Below are 17,745 nucleotides of genomic sequence, written 5' to 3'. Positions count from 1 at the left end.
CTCGCTCATAAGTTCCAATCTACGGTAATCTGTACACAAGAAAATTTTCCATTCCGCGATAGTTACAGATCAGAGGTGAAAAAATACGAAATCTGACAACTGAGAAAATATAAACTTATACGGGGAATCGGATTGATGATGGCTTTTATTGTAACATAGAGCTCCCGCATTGAAAGTTGTCATCGTTTACTTAACGAGTAAATTCTTATATTCATAGGCTGTGTGTTGAGTATCCACTTGAGTGAACCCTCGTTGTACGCAAGAGATAGATTGAGTGTGAAAAAAATAAGATTTCGGAATCGTCAACAGAAATCGTCCCTGCCGATTTGTAGATATGAGGGTCCAGCTATACCTACATACATATATATATAGATAAATATATAGCTAGACACTTTCTACCCTTATGGATGTACATCTATATAGATTGTCCGTAGTCTGGATGCAATCCCATTCTGAGCACATGAAGGGTGATATTTGATACGTAAACAAACAGATCGCATTGGGCTTTTTTTCGTACTATTGCTTATCGAGCCGCTCGGGTATAAATTCTGATTTATCGTATTAATTTTATCTCTTAATACTCTGTATGTATGGTAAATAAGTGTAAACAGATTTTTTATAAATTAATACGCGCATTGTTTCGTTTGGGTGCGAGCGATAATAATATATATATATATATATATATCGGATGATAATAGTACGATACATTCTTTTGTTCAGAGTTTGTCGTGCATGGAAAGAGTCCGGAGGATTTTCACCGAGTAGTGACTACCGGCTTAGCACCGGCATCTGGACTGGCGCGATAGGATTATACAAGATTAAGGCATTTTACAGTATAGAGTCCTCGGGCCGTTAATAATAATCGTGGATACGGTTTCGGACCGCAGGAACGCTAAGATCGTACGGTGATAAACTGATAGGACTTCAACGTGTTGCCGTCGATCTGACGAATATTTATCATATTTTTTTCATACAAAAGTCCTTTTACTCGGACGCCATGGAATTACTTTATCTGGCTAATTTCTCTTCACTCCTGTCTCTTCTAAACTCTGTTCTTTATTTACTTTTTTAAACTCCTTCTCCATCTCCATTTACAATTTCATCTCCCCGTCCTTGTCTTTGTAATTTTTTTTATCTCCCTTGACGAAGAAGACAATGAAAAAAATAAATTAAAACTCATTGGACATAAATTAATCCTCTAAATACTCGGCATCAACTAAAGAAATAAAAAAATCACGGATTATTTTTTTTTTATATGTAATCCTTTTGACTGAATATAAACTAAACGTTTTAATTCTCATATTAAAAAATTCAAATTATTTTATTTTAATTTAAATTTAAATTTATTTTAAAAAATCATGATAATAAAAAATAAAAACAAAAAAAAAAATTCTGCCCTCGTCTAAATTAATGTTTCAAAATTAATTTTTGTCAAAATATTTTTAAAAAAATAATTGTCTAATTTATTTCATAAAAAATTCTCGACAAAAAATAAATTTAAAAACATTAATTTGGCTCAGAATTTGTGGCTTCATTTTTCCACTACATATTCTAAATTTTGCCAAAAAAAAAAATAACATTTATTATCATTATTTTTTTTTTTATTTTCAAGTAATAGAATGTTTAAAGTAAATTTTGAACAACAAGGCCAGCGGCGTTAAATTCTTCAATTCATCTTCGTGTGTATAATGGAAATAGACGTGGATAACAGAGAGTAGTAAACTTCTCTTCGGCCTCGTCCCACAAATTCCTGCGGCTTCAAGGATATGCGAGTGTATGCTGGTGATGATGGCGCGACATGCACCAGCAACAGCAACAGCACCAGTACCAGCTTGGCGTCTAGTGATTCTACTCATCCTCATATATATACATATATATATATACATATGTTATGTAGGATGTGTGCTGAGTATATAATATAACATATAACATATATAACACATACAATAATATAAGAGCAGAGAAGTACACATCTAGCGAAATAACCGTTGAGCTGAGCCAAGCGTGCGTTGTCGTAGCCGTCGACGTTATACGTTCTGCGTTTAGTTGTACTCAACGCCTAGTGTACTGTTCTCGTGGTTCTGAGGGCCGTCCTAGAATAATAGTTGACACGAATGGTTCACACGCTTAGGCACGACTAATGTGCGCCAGTATGTCGGCTCATTGCTGTGCACCAACTCTAAGCATTATGCAACCTGAATTACGTCACTTTATCCGTGTTTCTCCTCATCGTTAAATTCTTATTTATGTCTGAGACTCTGCTCATACACACATACACGCACATACCCCTGTAGTATATTATTATTGTTATTATATTTTATTTGTATGGCCACCGATGCCTATTGTGTTAGGGACACTTGTGACGATGCATCCGCCACCAAGATTATTAAATATATATATTTATATATATTTTTATTTTCATATTCGTATAATAATAATGAAGAACCGAACGTCGTAGAGTGAGAGGTTTTTAAAGAAAAAAAATTAACACGCGATTTAGTAATTTACGTCTTTCGAGAGTTGTTTTGCGCATGTATATATATGTATATATATATTAATGACGGAAATTTGTTTTCAGAAAAATAATAATAATAATAACAAATAATGTAAATTAAGTAATGATTCGGGTTTCGTGCTTCCGATTACGAAAATAATATCGCGGTTTATATTTATATTTATATGTATACATGTATTTGTTTATGTTAATGGTAATGTGAATGTAAATGTTACTGTCGTCTCTTCACAAATTAAATGACACTATTTTAATTGTAATAGTATTTATGTGGCTTTGGGTAATTAAGTTGTTACTGTTGTTATTTTTTTTTTTTTTAGGGAGGTAGAAAAAAATAAAAAAGTAATAAGTAAAGAGGAAAAATACGAAGTCGGTATAATGTATCGTAACGAGGTTCGTGGAAATGTCATAAAGTCGCCGGAAGGACCTTTAACGATCATAACATAGATAAGTTAAATGATTATTTGTCCCTGAATATTATTTTTTATTTTAAAAAACTCTGTTACGTGTTTTTACATTTATTTTTTGTTTTTATAATTAATTTTTAAAATATACTAATTTTATTTATGAAACTTTTATTTTATATTTTTTTTTTTTTGTTACTTTTAGTAGAGTTTTATAAAAATAACTGTAAAATGGATTTGAAATATAGTCGATCATGGTCAACAATATAAATAGAAAAACTTGGGGTATGAATAAAAAAAATTTGGCTCAATTTACCCTAGAATTGTTTTCGTTCGATTTTCCGTATTCAAAAAATAATTTTTTAAAAATAAATTATTTTTCTTTCTAAAAATTTCGGAGTTGCGGCATCGCCAGGTGGCCAACTTGCCACAGTTTTCTCTAAGCATCAAAATAAACTTTTCTTAAAAAAATTTTTTTTCGGCAGTTTTTCGATATTTAAAAAATAAATATCATATTAAATAATCGGTCTTTTGTAATTGAATTATTTTTTTTTTTTACTGATTTAATTCGTGTATGATATAATTAAATATGAGCTCATGTTTGCAAAGGATTAACATCACGATTACTCGTATTTATTTTTTATCCAAAATATTTCGCTGATGCCGAAAACTTTTACCACTCAGATAAAATAAATTATCTCAATAAATTACAGCATGTATTTAAATAAATAATTATAATGATACTCGAGTTAAAATTAAACTTCATAAAATTAATAAAACTTTCTCCCCCCAAAAAGTTTTGTTCAAACGGTTAATAAATGCCAGTCATTAATTCTCTCACTGTTATTTTTTTTTTTTTATTCGTAATGTAATTATTGCGAAATTCAAAATCTGTTGAAACAGTTTCTGCGAGTCGTTTGTCTCTCAAAACGAATTTTAATATTTCAATTGAATGCTTCCAGGGATATTTGGCTCGGGTTTCAGTTCCGCGATGTCCACTGTACGCAGATCGAGCGTCCCATTGTCGAATAGAAATAAAAAATTTCGTGAAAAAAAGAGTAAAAAATATATAAAACAGAGAGAACGCGGGTGAAAACAGTGAGAGTAAGAGCGAGACGGAAGCTGGATCGCGGAGCGCGTAGTTTTCGAGAAAGCTGGGCTACGTTCCAAATGCACATGAACACAAGAATAAAAAGTAGGAGGGGTAATATTGATGGCGCCAGGCATTCTAACCCGGTTCGGCAAGAGAGTAAGAGGTCGAACGTACAACCTACAGCGTATTCAAGACACTCGTTGGACAATCACGGTATAGTAATACCTATATAAGAGACGATACCCTCACAGCCTTACCACATTACACATATATATGTATATATATATGTACATATGTATAGAGGAGGTTAAGATACATCGCTCTGGTCCAGGAGTATAAGTTTACTTAGGTCAGGAAGTCCAAGGTATAGATTCGCTTAAATTTATGGTACAGTCGATTCATTATTTTTAACATACAGCCAGTCGTTGATCCATAGTCCACGGAATATAAATATTGAGTTTGCATTTTAAAATAAATAACTGATCTAAATTAATGATTTTGACATCACAAGGCCACTGTCGAATTTTATCTATTTATTAATAGATTACTAAGTCGCGAGGACGCAGAATAGGTGAACGTTCTAACTTCTTAGCTCTAATTAAAATGTAAACACTCTATTGAAGATTAAATTTAATCTTCTCATTAAATATCTAATAATACTCAGCAATGAAAATCTCGCGGTTTAATACCACTATTTTTATGCAATAAAATAATTAGAGCGGTTTAATTTTTTTACTCGGCTGTCAAGTCAACTATATGAAATATATATTTTTGAAAATGAAAGTGACCTTACGTGAAATTTATTAGCGCATAAAGTTATTGCTCATGGTAGGAATGTCAATGAAATGATAATAAATTTTAATTTTTATGCAGAACTAGGGCGCCATTTTTCGAAATTTAAGAAAAAATATTTGACTCCAATAGAAATAAATGTAAAAAAAATTTGGATATTAAATTACGAACAGTGGGGCGCCGAAAACATAAAAGTATTTTGTTTGAGATGTTGTTTAGTCTTCAAACTTTACAACTAAAACTAAAATTTAAAATTATGCTATTCGGACAAAGAAGCTATTGAAAAAAATGAAAAAGCCACAACAAATTGTAGCCTTGGATATTTATAATTTATACGCCTAAACAAAAAATATTTCGTGCAGATATTGCTATCGTGGTCCTTACCAGCGGATGTGGCGCATATGTCCAATCAAGTGACGTTAGTGGCCGAGTACTCACAATAGTTCCGTCGGAAACGAGACTCGATAACTTGCACATTTGCTCCCTCTCAATTACTGCCATCTTCTCATCTCTTCACTCCCTCTCTCTCTCTCTCTCTCTCTTATTTTCTAAAAAAGAACAATAAACGATTACGAATCTTTGGCATTCTCATACGATACATTTGTTATGCTTAACTTTTATTTACTAACATTCTTAATCTATGAATCATTTTCTAGGCGCGTTGCATATAAATTTCATTCTTAACAGTCATTCATATTAAAAAAAAATCTATGCAAAGAATTAATTTTTGAATTTATTAGCAGCCGAGTCGCATGACAGCCACTCTGAAGTTTATTGAACAAAAAAAAAAAAACTTTTTCGGACTAATCCATCTTACCCCGGATTTTTTATAATATTTAAAGTAGCAGACACTAGACATTTTTTTTATTTTCCAAACAATTTACATGAAAATAAAATATGTACAGATTTTTTATGTGCAATTTTTGAAATTTTTTTCTATAAATATTTTATTTCCTTATTCAAAAGAAATTAATATTTTTGAAGTCTGCTACTTCCCTTATGATTTTTTTTTCTCATTGACATCAGTGTAAAATTCCATTAAATTTGCAATAGAGGAAAAAAATTAACATCCGTTAAAAAACCACACGTTCAATTATCCGAATTTAAAAATAACAATTTTTTATTATGAAAATAACTCATTTACTGAAAATATATATTATCAATTTACATTGATATCCCTTAATGAATATTTAATGTGTATACTAATGACAGAGAAATTCTTTCGATAATTAACATTCCTCTGACAATTAATATCACAGTACAACGTATACGTACTCTCAGTAGTATGTTGTATATCTATTCCTACATAATGCTCTGTACTGTATACATATACATATACATATACATATACATATATATACATTGAATAGTGAATACAGTAATATCCACATAATGCTCCATACCGTTTAGTTATCGATGGTGACAAGCAAAGAGAGAGATAAAAGTTTGACTAGTGCTGCCACCGAAAAATATCGCGGCCGCCGGCAGCGACGCAAACGCCGGCGATTGGAGCAGCCTTTTGTTCGGGCATCGTCGTGTGTCTTCGGAACGGGTCGAGGGTCTCCGCACGCCATACCGCCACACGGAACGTCAGTCACTCTTCAGCACTCGGGCAGGGGAGTTTGTGCGTTCCAGCTAAAAAATACGTGATCGCATAGTTACCTTACACCGTAACTATCACTTTTAGTTGATCTCGTAGCTTGTATCTTAACTCTTATCTCTTATCCGCGAGATCGGAGCCAACGAATCGGGTTTTAATGGTTACTCTAACAGTACTATCTACTAATTAAGTAGAACACCATTTTATTTTCCGTACGTCGGATCCTAATGCCGTTACTACTAACCGATGGATACGCTCTGTAGTTTATTGTTATTTTAAACTCTTGACTGTATTAACAGTGAGTGTCTAATTATTTAGTTATCTTATGCCGCGGGAATTTTAAATTTTAAATATTAATAGTGTAGTATAAAGTAGGATATTATTTAAAAGGATAAAACAAGTGATTTTGTATATTTTTTATCAAGAGTGACTTCCGTGACATCACGAAGAGTGAATTCAAGGTTGGTTACGAAGCCGGTTGCCGGCTTACGTTTCACGTGGTGAGGAGATTTTTCTTGTTCTCCTCCTACTTCTCATCGTCATCATCATCATCTCATTCTAACTCTACTCCAATTTAGTTGCCGGGTTCTGGCTGCATATGATGGATACACTCGCGTTAAAAACGCGTCTCCACGTCCTCAGAACTCACTGTGGACCTCTTGCTACAAGTAAACTCTGATCACCGATTATTTAACAGTGCGCGCAAGTGTTGATATTATTATTTAATAAATAATAATAATAATAATAATAATAATTGGTGGGTAATCTGGATTGGGTATCTCGAGCTAAGATATTTGATACTACAGAGCGCGCGGTCATATTGATATTTAAATAAAAAAAAAAAAAAAATAATAATAATCGTGATCGTCGGTCAAGTGTACAGACCGGTTCCGATGGTCAGTCACAAGTGCGGATTTTTTTACCAAGTGTCCAACATTAAAATATTGAGCGTTTACTCATTAGCGTTTGAAATCCGCGGGTGTTGATCGTGAAGTGAGCAGTTTATTAACAAATAGTTAACCATTTTGTATAGTAAAGTATTGAAAGTGTGGGTGGATAAGCTATTATTTGAATATATATATATACACATATATATATTTATTTGTTAATTAATTATCAATAAGACAACCATGGATATCCTGCCGAGCGGGAATATATTTAGAGAGTTGCAGGACATTCATGATACCGGATATTTTTCGGCGCAGCCGTCGCTCGAGGATCACTGGCAACAGGTAAGTGAGAGATCAATGCTTCTACGACCTATATATACATACACTTATACATATACATATACATATACCATTATTATCATCATAATCTTCCGCTAATAGCTCTGTACTACAGCATTGGCATTAAGCGCGTGCTTAATGTTGCCACAAACATCTACAACAGCATCCATATACACACATACATGTACAAATCCACATATATAAGGAGATTACATTTGCAAAAGTTAAATCAGAGTCACGAGTTAAGTATTCGCGCCGAAAACAAGCAAAACGTGTTTGATTAGAAATCTTGTTAAGGTGACCTCAGACTTGGGTCTTGAAGTCTTGGATAAAATCATACATTACTATATATGTACATTTATATATATATTTTTTTGTGTATATCAAGAAATGTTAGATTTAATATACGTAAGAGTGCAGTCGATGAGTTTACGATTTAAATTTCTTAAGAACTTTCAAGCGTAACGGCCGTTACATTGCTGTTTTTTATTTTTATTTTATTAAAATACTCAGCCGTTTCATTATACCATTGACTAAGTTATGAGTCTGGTCGACAAAAAAAAAACGTTATATGAATTTTTTAATTTTTTACGCACGTGCATATAAATATCTATGTGTCTATCAATGTATTCATTTATAGTTTGTACATATATATTATATATATATGTAGATAGATAGATAGATAGATATATGTGTGTAGTATATATGTATAAATATAAGGATACATAATAAGAATTATACGAGTCACGGTACGTCGATTATACGTGAGAGAAGTTGCGTGGGTGCGTACGCACTCAGTTACTCACGTGCGCACGCACATATTATACAAGAATACGTTGAACCGGTCTTGATATTAAACAACGTGGTTAAGATAACGAAAAGGTAAAATCGGAGGTCAAAAATGCTCGATGCATTGTAAATTAAAATATGTTTTTTTATTGTGTTGGGGATATAGGCTGTGTGAGTATGAGTGTGCGGATGTTTTTATAAAGATGGGCTACCGTTATACATATATATTTATAAAAGTAATATTGTACATGTTATTTTTATCCATGAAAATTATTCAAAGGGATTCACGGCGTATGTTTGGCGCCCAAGTCTATGTTTAATGTCTCGCTGGTAGTGTTGCCTTGACGCCGATTCAAATTTAATATTTATGTGCAGCGCTGTGTGCGAACCAACTGGTACGTGCGGTGATGGATAGATTTCTCGCTTTATATTTATATATAATAGGCCATAAAGAGAGGGAATGGGAAAAGTGAGAGAGAGGGAGAGCGTTGGAGGGAGACAACAGTCGGGGGTCGACGCAGATTCGCCATCGTGGAAATTAAAGTTTTCTGTCCTGTGTCACCTGCGAGCGCACTGAGTGACGAACCCTGTTACATATAATACCGAAATGAGGGATGGAGAGAAAGAGAACTCGCTGTGGAAAATGGGATGATGGCGCTTCCATATGCAATTTTACAGATTGGATCCGGACGTCATTTCGGGGCTCGTGTCGCTCCGATCACGCGTCACTGAATGCCGAAATTTGGTTCTTTTTTTCACAATATTTTCGATACATTTATATACATATTCAATATACATATTATTGTGACATTTATTACTCCATTTTTTTAATTTCCCGCCTCAACCTCAACTTCAAAGCCTCCAAAAATCTCAGCATAGTAAAAAAATTTAAAAAAAATTTATTTAAAAAATTCCCGCTCTATTTCGATCCTAGAAAATTTTTAAATATCCAAAGAACAAGAACCGTTTAAAAAATACGTATGAGTAAAAAACTATAAACCTGAAACGCGCATTAGTTTTCCACCTGCTGGCTATTATTTTCGTAACAGTTTATCCCTCAGTCCTTACTGTCATCGACTGTGTAGAGACCTATGAAACAATGCCGTAGTGTACAATGCTCCGCAATGTGAATTCTGTGAAAGATGTACCTTCTTTATTTTTTTTTTTCAATGTGCGTGTCTTGTGTCACAATACCAACACACCAACATCAACATTAACATTCACATTCACATCTACATTCACATACTCGCTGCGGAGTTAACACACTAGTAGCAGCAGCAGCAGTAGAGTAAAAGTAGTACATATGTGTATTATACTCATCCTCTTTTTCTCCTCTGCGCCTCTTGAGTGTCTATGGAAAAGTGCTATTGTTAATCCTCGATGACCCCAACCTCTTTCTGGATTCATCAGACCTTGTCATGACCTTCCATTCTCATTCATTCCGTAGTCTATACATCGCTATGTACTCTCTCCATTCCATTCTGTTGACGAAATCAACTGTCATGCATTTTACTATAATCATCTATTGTTAATTATCATTATTATTATAAAGTAATAATTGCCGTGAAACTTAATTTATGTTAATTTCCGTAGCACAACAGAGTAGAAAACTGTTTATACAAAATAATTTATCCCATTTATTAGTTGAAAACCGTAAATTTTTTGTTATAAAAGTTAACTTGGAGGCACGCAATGGATAATGACGCTCAAAACGACCGCAGAATTTGCTCTAGCAACGGTCGAACTCGAGCCATGTCGGTCCGCCGTTCAATTTGTTTTATCGGCTCTCTGTTTTCTCTCGTACTCTTCTCGGTTCCTATCCAATCTATAGGTATACAGCCACCTACATCACCGTCGTCTGTCTCTGTCCCTGGTCTGCTCCCAGCATCCGCAGAGATGGAGCACTCGCAAACGCCGTTTCCCTCCCCCTCTCTCCCACACAGCTCATCGCGAGGCGGGCTAATTCGAGCGTGACTATCTGGACGAATTATCCCCGGCACTCGGCACCCCTGGACTACCGACAAAACGGATCCCCATTCCCGGTATCAAACGAATAACGCGAGTTTGTTTATGTGATTCCTCTCCCCAATTTTACGACTATTCAAACTATCTACCATCTAATTTTTTTTTCTTTCATTCTCCCATTCATCAATACTATTTTTTTTATTTTTACGTTTATTTACGGAGGTTAAATTATTTCTTGGTAAATATTGTAACGATTGATGTTGAATCGATTTACGTTCACTTGCCAGAGTTTATTTGTTTACGTTGTGGTAAAAAGAGGGACCACTTGCCCAGTTATTTTTTATTTTTAGATCCTATGGATGAGCTTCGGTTAAATTTATTTTTTTTTCTTAATAAAGTGGAGCGGGAAATGTTTTTCAATTTTAAATATACGACGACCGTATTTTTTTATTTTATTTAATTCTAGTTCCTATTGTCGAATAAGTGAAATTTAATAGACAGTATAGTTTACATGCGTCGTAAGTGCCAGTAGGTTTAATAGTGTCGTATGTGTGGATGAGTGTGTTTGAGGTCAATCGAGCATTTGCCACCTGCTGCGCTTTCCGTACTTGCGTTACCAATTCAAGGATCAACTGTTTGTCACTTGATTAAGAGCTAATCAAAGCTCCCTTACATCCACTTCTGTGCAAATTTAAACTTAAAAAAAAATGGCGACGTTTTAAAATATAATAGCAAAAGTTGATTTACTTAATTCAATTGTCTCATGAAATTTTTTTGAATGGTCAACTCGGATAATAAGATAGAAAAATAATGCGAGTTGATACCCGGGTAAAAAAGCGTTATAGCTCTTGGATAGAAGCGTCAGCGTCAAGGTGGATTAAATTGCACTTCGTTAAGGTCCTCTTTCACCTTTTTCTCCCTGTACCACTTTACTTTCCCGCTTATACTTTTACCTTTACTTTGTTAATACCCCAGTCTTCTTTTATTGCCAATCGTTTTACACCGTCTCCTTCATTAGATAAAGAAAATATTCGCCTGCAATAAATAACTAATAATTTTTATCGCTCTTATCTTTGGCGTCGCCATTTTTATCTCCACCCTCTCGCCTCATTCCTCATCACTCGTTGGAAAATATCATTTTTTCTCTTCGCATTTACTAATCCGACTGTAAGGGTCTCCGTCAACTCGACTTGTTCTTTTTATATATATATATATATATATATATATATATATATATATATATATATATATATATATATATATATATATATATATATATATATATATATATATATATATATATATATATATATATATATATATATATACCTATATCTATATATTTTTTATTCTTCTACCCAGAGTACAACGACGATGAGTTGATCTTCCGTCACTCTTTCATTATTCGAGTGTTTCATTTCTGCCTCGTCAGACATCTCCGCTATATTCCACTATATATATGTATATAACATATATATAACATAAATTGTCGAGGAGAAAAAATAATATGCGATGAGATGAGAACTAACAACTTGACATCGATTCATCCAGCAATCCCTCAACTTAAAAACTCTCCCTCTTCATACATACATATATATAATAAATATATATTATATTATTTAATTACCACTTGGTCGGATTTAAAATCCACTTCTAGTAGTTTTCAATCTCGACTTAATACTTTATAATTTTTCTATTTATAATATATCACATTCATGCTACTAAAATAATTTTCAACTCTTAACTCTGGCATTCAGAACGAATACAATCCATCAGTCGATCCGTCTATTAATACGAGAAGAACAGACGGCTTATTATTCTCAGCCGCGACTTTTCGCGCAGACTCACTCACCCGACATCGATCGCTTCTCTCTTTCAGGCTCGATAAAAAAATATAATGCATACAATAAACCAACTTAATTTTTATAAGATTTCTTCGTCTGGGTGAACTAAATTTAATGAGCAAATAGAATTAAGCTGACACTGTGTAAATTTTTTTTTTTTTTTTTTTCGAATTCTCATGTGTACACAATACAGTGTTGATCAGCACAGTTGGCTCGCGCGTGTTCTCACGGCCTGGTTGATAAGTCGTGGACTTAAACTTCTTCCTTATTATTTGCTGTCTCTACTTAACTCGTACTCACGAGTACCGAGTACTTATACACTGTACATATACACGATTAGATGAGTTTCTATTCGCGATACGAGACTCAGACGCAAGCGTTAATGGGTTTCCAGCTCTGTAAATACATTAGACGTGTACAATATACATATATATATATATATATATATATATATATATATATATATATATATATATATATATATGGAACGAGTCAAAGCGCAAGTCCTTGTTCTGTTTAAATTATCTGCTACAGTTGAGTGTCTAATTATTATTACAAAGACCCAAAAGTAAATCCGTTAAAAAATTCCTCACGTCTGATTTTACTCAACAATCGACCGGTTTTTTATTTTCACTTTTAAAAATATGTATATATATATATATATGAGTTTTTTTTTCATCCTTTCGTCAATTAACTTTCCAATTTGTCCACCAATATTTTATTGGCATTTCATCAGGATTTTTATTATAATGAAATCCCGGAAGTACGGACTCGAAAATTAAATAAAACAAAATTTAAGTGACGTCATATGAATTTAATGCCGTGATTTATTAGAATTATTAGTCTATAAATTCCACCGGTGATAAACTAAATTAGTAAGCTACCGTCATATCATATAGTTTACACATATACACGTATACATATATATGTATATATTAACTTTAGAAGTCGAAAGTTATTGAATGCTCCGTCATTGTTGATGTCTCTATTTTAAGTATCTAAAACTAGAACAAACGGTTTATAAGAAAAATTTCTGTCACATCAAAATCATATAAAGAAGGTCGGGGCACAACGGGGCATCTAAAAATTTCTTTTGGAGTTCAGTAAAACCGAGCTCCAAAAGATTTTTACGTCACTCAAGATAAATAAATCGTTTAAATTAAAAATATCAGTGAATCATTGGAGATTTTAAAAATTCTTAAAATAATTGACGTGGATAAAAACGAACCGTATTCGCGCACGAGAACTACTGAAGAATCAATTACACGTGTCCGTCGTGCCCCAGTCTCCAGCGTCACAGTATATTTAAATTATACGTAACAGGTAATTAGTACAGAATTCGTAGATAATAAATAACCAATTAAGTCTTGAATTGATAATTAATTGATTATCAACGGATGACTGCACAAGTAATAATGTGCTCGACTATTGATTTGTTATTTTAATAACAACTAATTAATTTTAAAAACCGCAAAGTATATTTCGATTTCCACGTTAATTTGCATCAAGGACGGAACGCTTCCGCTTTATCCGCGCGCATCATTATATCATTTCCGGCTTCATTAAAGCGTGTCTGTAACAAAATTTTCTCTTCTCGGCTCTCGCCTGGTGTTGTGTACTACGCGATACGATGTGTGTGAATATTTGCTCGTACCAGTTATATATATTTATATATTTATATGTGTGTATAGGAGTATCGTCGAGAAAATCGTGTTTTTAGTTGGCATGTGGCTGAACGGTAAGCCATTGAGGGGATCGGATGGAGTCGCGGCAAAGTTGGTATTGTGTTGGAAACACGCGACGGGTTTCAAGGTGGAAGAAAGAAGAATCGTTAAGAGTGTGGGTTAAAAAGAGAATAACCAAGTAAAGAGAGCGTATTGAGAGAGTAGTTGTGTGTGCCAAGGGGGAAAGTCTGGGACTACGGCGACTACACGAGCCTTTGCGGCTGGCTGGAATCGAAACGGTGCAACTCGGAAAACTGATATTGATCGCCGGCCGGCAAGTGTACTACCAGCGGCCTGGTTCCGTTCCATTCCCTTTTTCCCTCTCGCTTCCTTCGTCTCGTTTCTCTACTACACTACACTATGTTCTGTTGTATACTATACCCTACTATACTCTACTCTACTCTCTCGCTGGCTCTCTCACACTATTCACCATTACTCCATCATCCGCGTGCATGCTTGCAACCAGCACTTGCCCACGCTGGAATAGGCAACGAGACGTTCATTCTCGTGAACCGGTACCCGCTCTATATATATGTACACCTAGGTATATATATATCATGAGTACACTCGCAACACGTGTGCCTAGGATAAGAGTCTGCGAATGTTTCTACATTTTTTTTAACGTTCGTTAATTTATAAACCCAAACGAGTTTACTTTTTAAACCATTCCCACTTAAATATCGTTTATTTAATTACGCGTCACTGTACTATTTATTTACTTTTTTTTTAATTTCATACTCCATTTACCATTTATTGAGTTTAATTATTTCTCACTAAAAAATCAGAACCAGGCTTCGCCGTATTTCGACTTTTTAATTACTAATTTTTATTAATTATTTTTAAAATTCATTCATTATCGTCGAAAAATTCGGAGCAGCATGAGACGTCAGTTAAAAATTTTAATTTATATGCCTAAGAGAGGATGAGGTAAAATGAACAGTTTCAAAAAAATTTTCCTAAAAATTTTGCTTCATCCAGAGACTATAGACGAAAATTATTTGACAAAACAAAAATTTTCATTATCATTTTGCTGCGAGTTTCCCAATTATTGCGATTATTATTATCGTGATAATTCTAAAGATAATAATTATTATTATGGTAATTATAGCGCGAAACATAAGTTCATTAGTTGAAATACAAGACAAGGTACATTGTGACATATTGAATTTTAGTAAATTAGCAGGACACACAAAGTTGTCTCGTTATATATGAGTTTAGTATCTCCAACGGGTCATGTGAACAGACTGAGGACTAGAGTAATGCCGGTTAGCCAATCTGTTTGCACGACATTGTTAATTGTCACTTGCACCTACTTTTCAGATGGGACGGTTATATTCACACAATTCGTGTACGTCAACCAGGTCAAGTAATGAGAGAGCATTAATTCAAAAGGCCTAAAAAAACATCTCAACATAAACTCATTAATAATACACGTTTTTAAATATTTTTTAGACTGAGTAGCTCAGGTCAGCTTGGCCCAACTCAGCTATACTCGTATCACCGTTCTGTGCACCACGTAAATTATACTTTTTCCACTACACTTTTCGCCTTCAATTCACGGCTTACGATTCGGTCTTCCTAGTTTGGAGGAAATAAATCCGTGGAACCGTTAAGACCATTCTCTATCCTTTATAAATTTTTTTTTGTCCGTTTCTTTTTTCAGTTTGTCCCCTACCCCGTCTTCCTCAATAGCCAGCTCTCTTACTCAGTCTCTTTTATCTTGCACAATTCTTTTTCATTCCATCTGAATCGTCCAAGCGAGCGATAATAAAATAATTCTCTACCACAATGGGCACTGCTCGGGTGATATAGTAATTCAAAGTGGTTGATGGCTAGAGAAAAGAAACCACCCAGTTATCTATGCTCTTTTCACAGTCTTATCATTGTTATAAGTTATAACGTTTTTTTATTTACTTTTTTTTATATAATATAATAATTTTATTATTTTTTTATTACTCCCGTCTCGTTTAAACCTCCTCAGAAACAATTAAAAATTCATATCCTAATTATTTTAAATAGCAACTTTATTTATCCCTCAATATTTAATCCCTCGCGAGTGCATTGTATTAAAATTATCCGAATAAATTTAAGAAGAGGTGAAAAAAAAAAAAAAAACATTATTTACTTGGCAGACTCTTAAAATATACAAGAGAAGAGGAGGTATAGTAACAACTTGGGTACTCCTCGTGTATTGGGTTGAAAAAACATCAGGGTGACTTGAGTTTAAAGAGTACCGAGTATAGCTGTACAGCGAGGAGGGATATGAGGGTGGATAAGGTGAAGTAGATGAGCAGTAGAGAGTGGTTGTGCTAATGCACTTCCTTCCTGTCTGGAGTTTGTAACGACTGCACGCTAAAAAGCCTCTAACACCCTCCGGGAAATACCGACCTCTTTTTTAAATCTATTTACCCTACTTCACTCTTAATAATCGATACTATCCTTCCTTCCGTTTTTCATCCTAATAACCTTAAGCATTTTTTAAATTATACTTCCATTGTTACATTTATTAATTATTTAACTACATGGGTAAAAGGCGACGGACTGGTAATAATAGTCACCGCGGGCAAAAAAAAAGATAACATAATTTCAAAATAAAAATTAAAAATTTTTCTTTTGATTATTGTTGTTATTTTTGCTGTATAAATATAAAAATATATAAGATGAATAGGCAGAGGGTGGAGGATTGTTGTAGAGATAATATATTAAGAAGGGTAAACGTGTCGAGTATTTTGGCCCTTGGGTTTACTTGCTAAACATCTGGTTTGCATCCAGTGAATGTTTTGAAACCGATGCAAGACGCGTTGTGTTGCGGGTTTTCATGACTCTGAGCAGGCATTATTATATTATATATATGTATATATATAGAGATGAAGGATTCTCTTTCTTGTCTGTACTCTGTCTCTACTCTTTAGCTCTGCTAGATACCAGAGATACTAACTACACAGTACAGTAATGTAGTGCTGTGGCTGCGTTGAGTATTTCGAGATGCGCGGGTACAAAACCCTTTCGGTAAGACGTATATGTGTATCAGGACGTTATCTCAAGCAACCCTCGTAAATTAAGATCTAAGATATATATATCGGGGGAGAGGATGTACCCTGGGGTTGAAATGAAACAGCTGGAAATCATTTCCGTCAGTCGAGGAATAATGTAAACAAGATGAAAACACAAGATTTTTAGTTTCAGATAATAATAATAATAAACCTTGGGGTATTCAATATCAGCTGGAGCTTGAATTTCGGTATAAAAATATTTTTCCTGATACTTTTTATTTTTAATATTCAAATTTTTGTCTAAAATGGCTCAGAATTTTTATTAATTACTTCTACAATTATTTTTAAGCAATTTGAGATATCCAGGACTTTTTTTTTCAAGACAACCCATTTTGCTGGAAAATGAAAAAGATTTTGCTTAATCAAGATAATAAAAAAAATGCATTTTTTCCATGGCGAACTCATTTTGTTCGGCCCTTTCCTTCTTAATTAACTTGAATTTTTTCGAGCGTTTATTTAAATCTCCAACGAATTGTAGTTGAGTAAAATTAATGAACTATCTGGGTAATTATTTTTCGAGTACTGGATACTGATGAATTTAAAATATAAAAAAAGGGTTGAATTCAAGTAACAGGCAATTAAAGTCATTTAAATTATTTTAAAAAGAGTTAGCCGTGTTTCGAAAAATGTTTATTTATACTAAAATAATTAAAGTACTCGATCTTTTTTGGTCGGATCGAGCAGTTATTTAAGACACGAGGTTGAAATAAATAGCCAGCTTTTGCTGACTGCAAACTACT

The 17,745-nt window shown here is 33.7% G+C and overlaps 1 protein-coding gene across 1 annotated transcript in view; it reads left to right on the top strand.

Annotated features, from left to right (window-relative positions):
• Positions 1-6,402: 6,402 nt before the first annotated feature.
• LOC103575764 (Krueppel-like factor 6) overlaps positions 6,403-17,745 on the top strand; it is a 126,954-nt gene continuing 115,611 nt past the window's right edge. The window contains exon 1 of the mRNA XM_008555688.3: positions 6,403-7,633. Coding sequence (XP_008553910.1) covers positions 7,532-7,633 — 102 coding nt within the window. The 5' untranslated portion in view covers positions 6,403-7,531. The remainder of the gene's footprint in view (positions 7,634-17,745) is intronic.

This window comes from Microplitis demolitor, chromosome 6 (genome assembly GCF_026212275.2).
Source record: "Microplitis demolitor isolate Queensland-Clemson2020A chromosome 6, iyMicDemo2.1a, whole genome shotgun sequence".
Classification (NCBI taxonomy): Eukaryota; Metazoa; Arthropoda; class Insecta; order Hymenoptera; family Braconidae; genus Microplitis; species Microplitis demolitor.
This window is presented reverse-complemented; position numbering and strand designations above follow the sequence as displayed.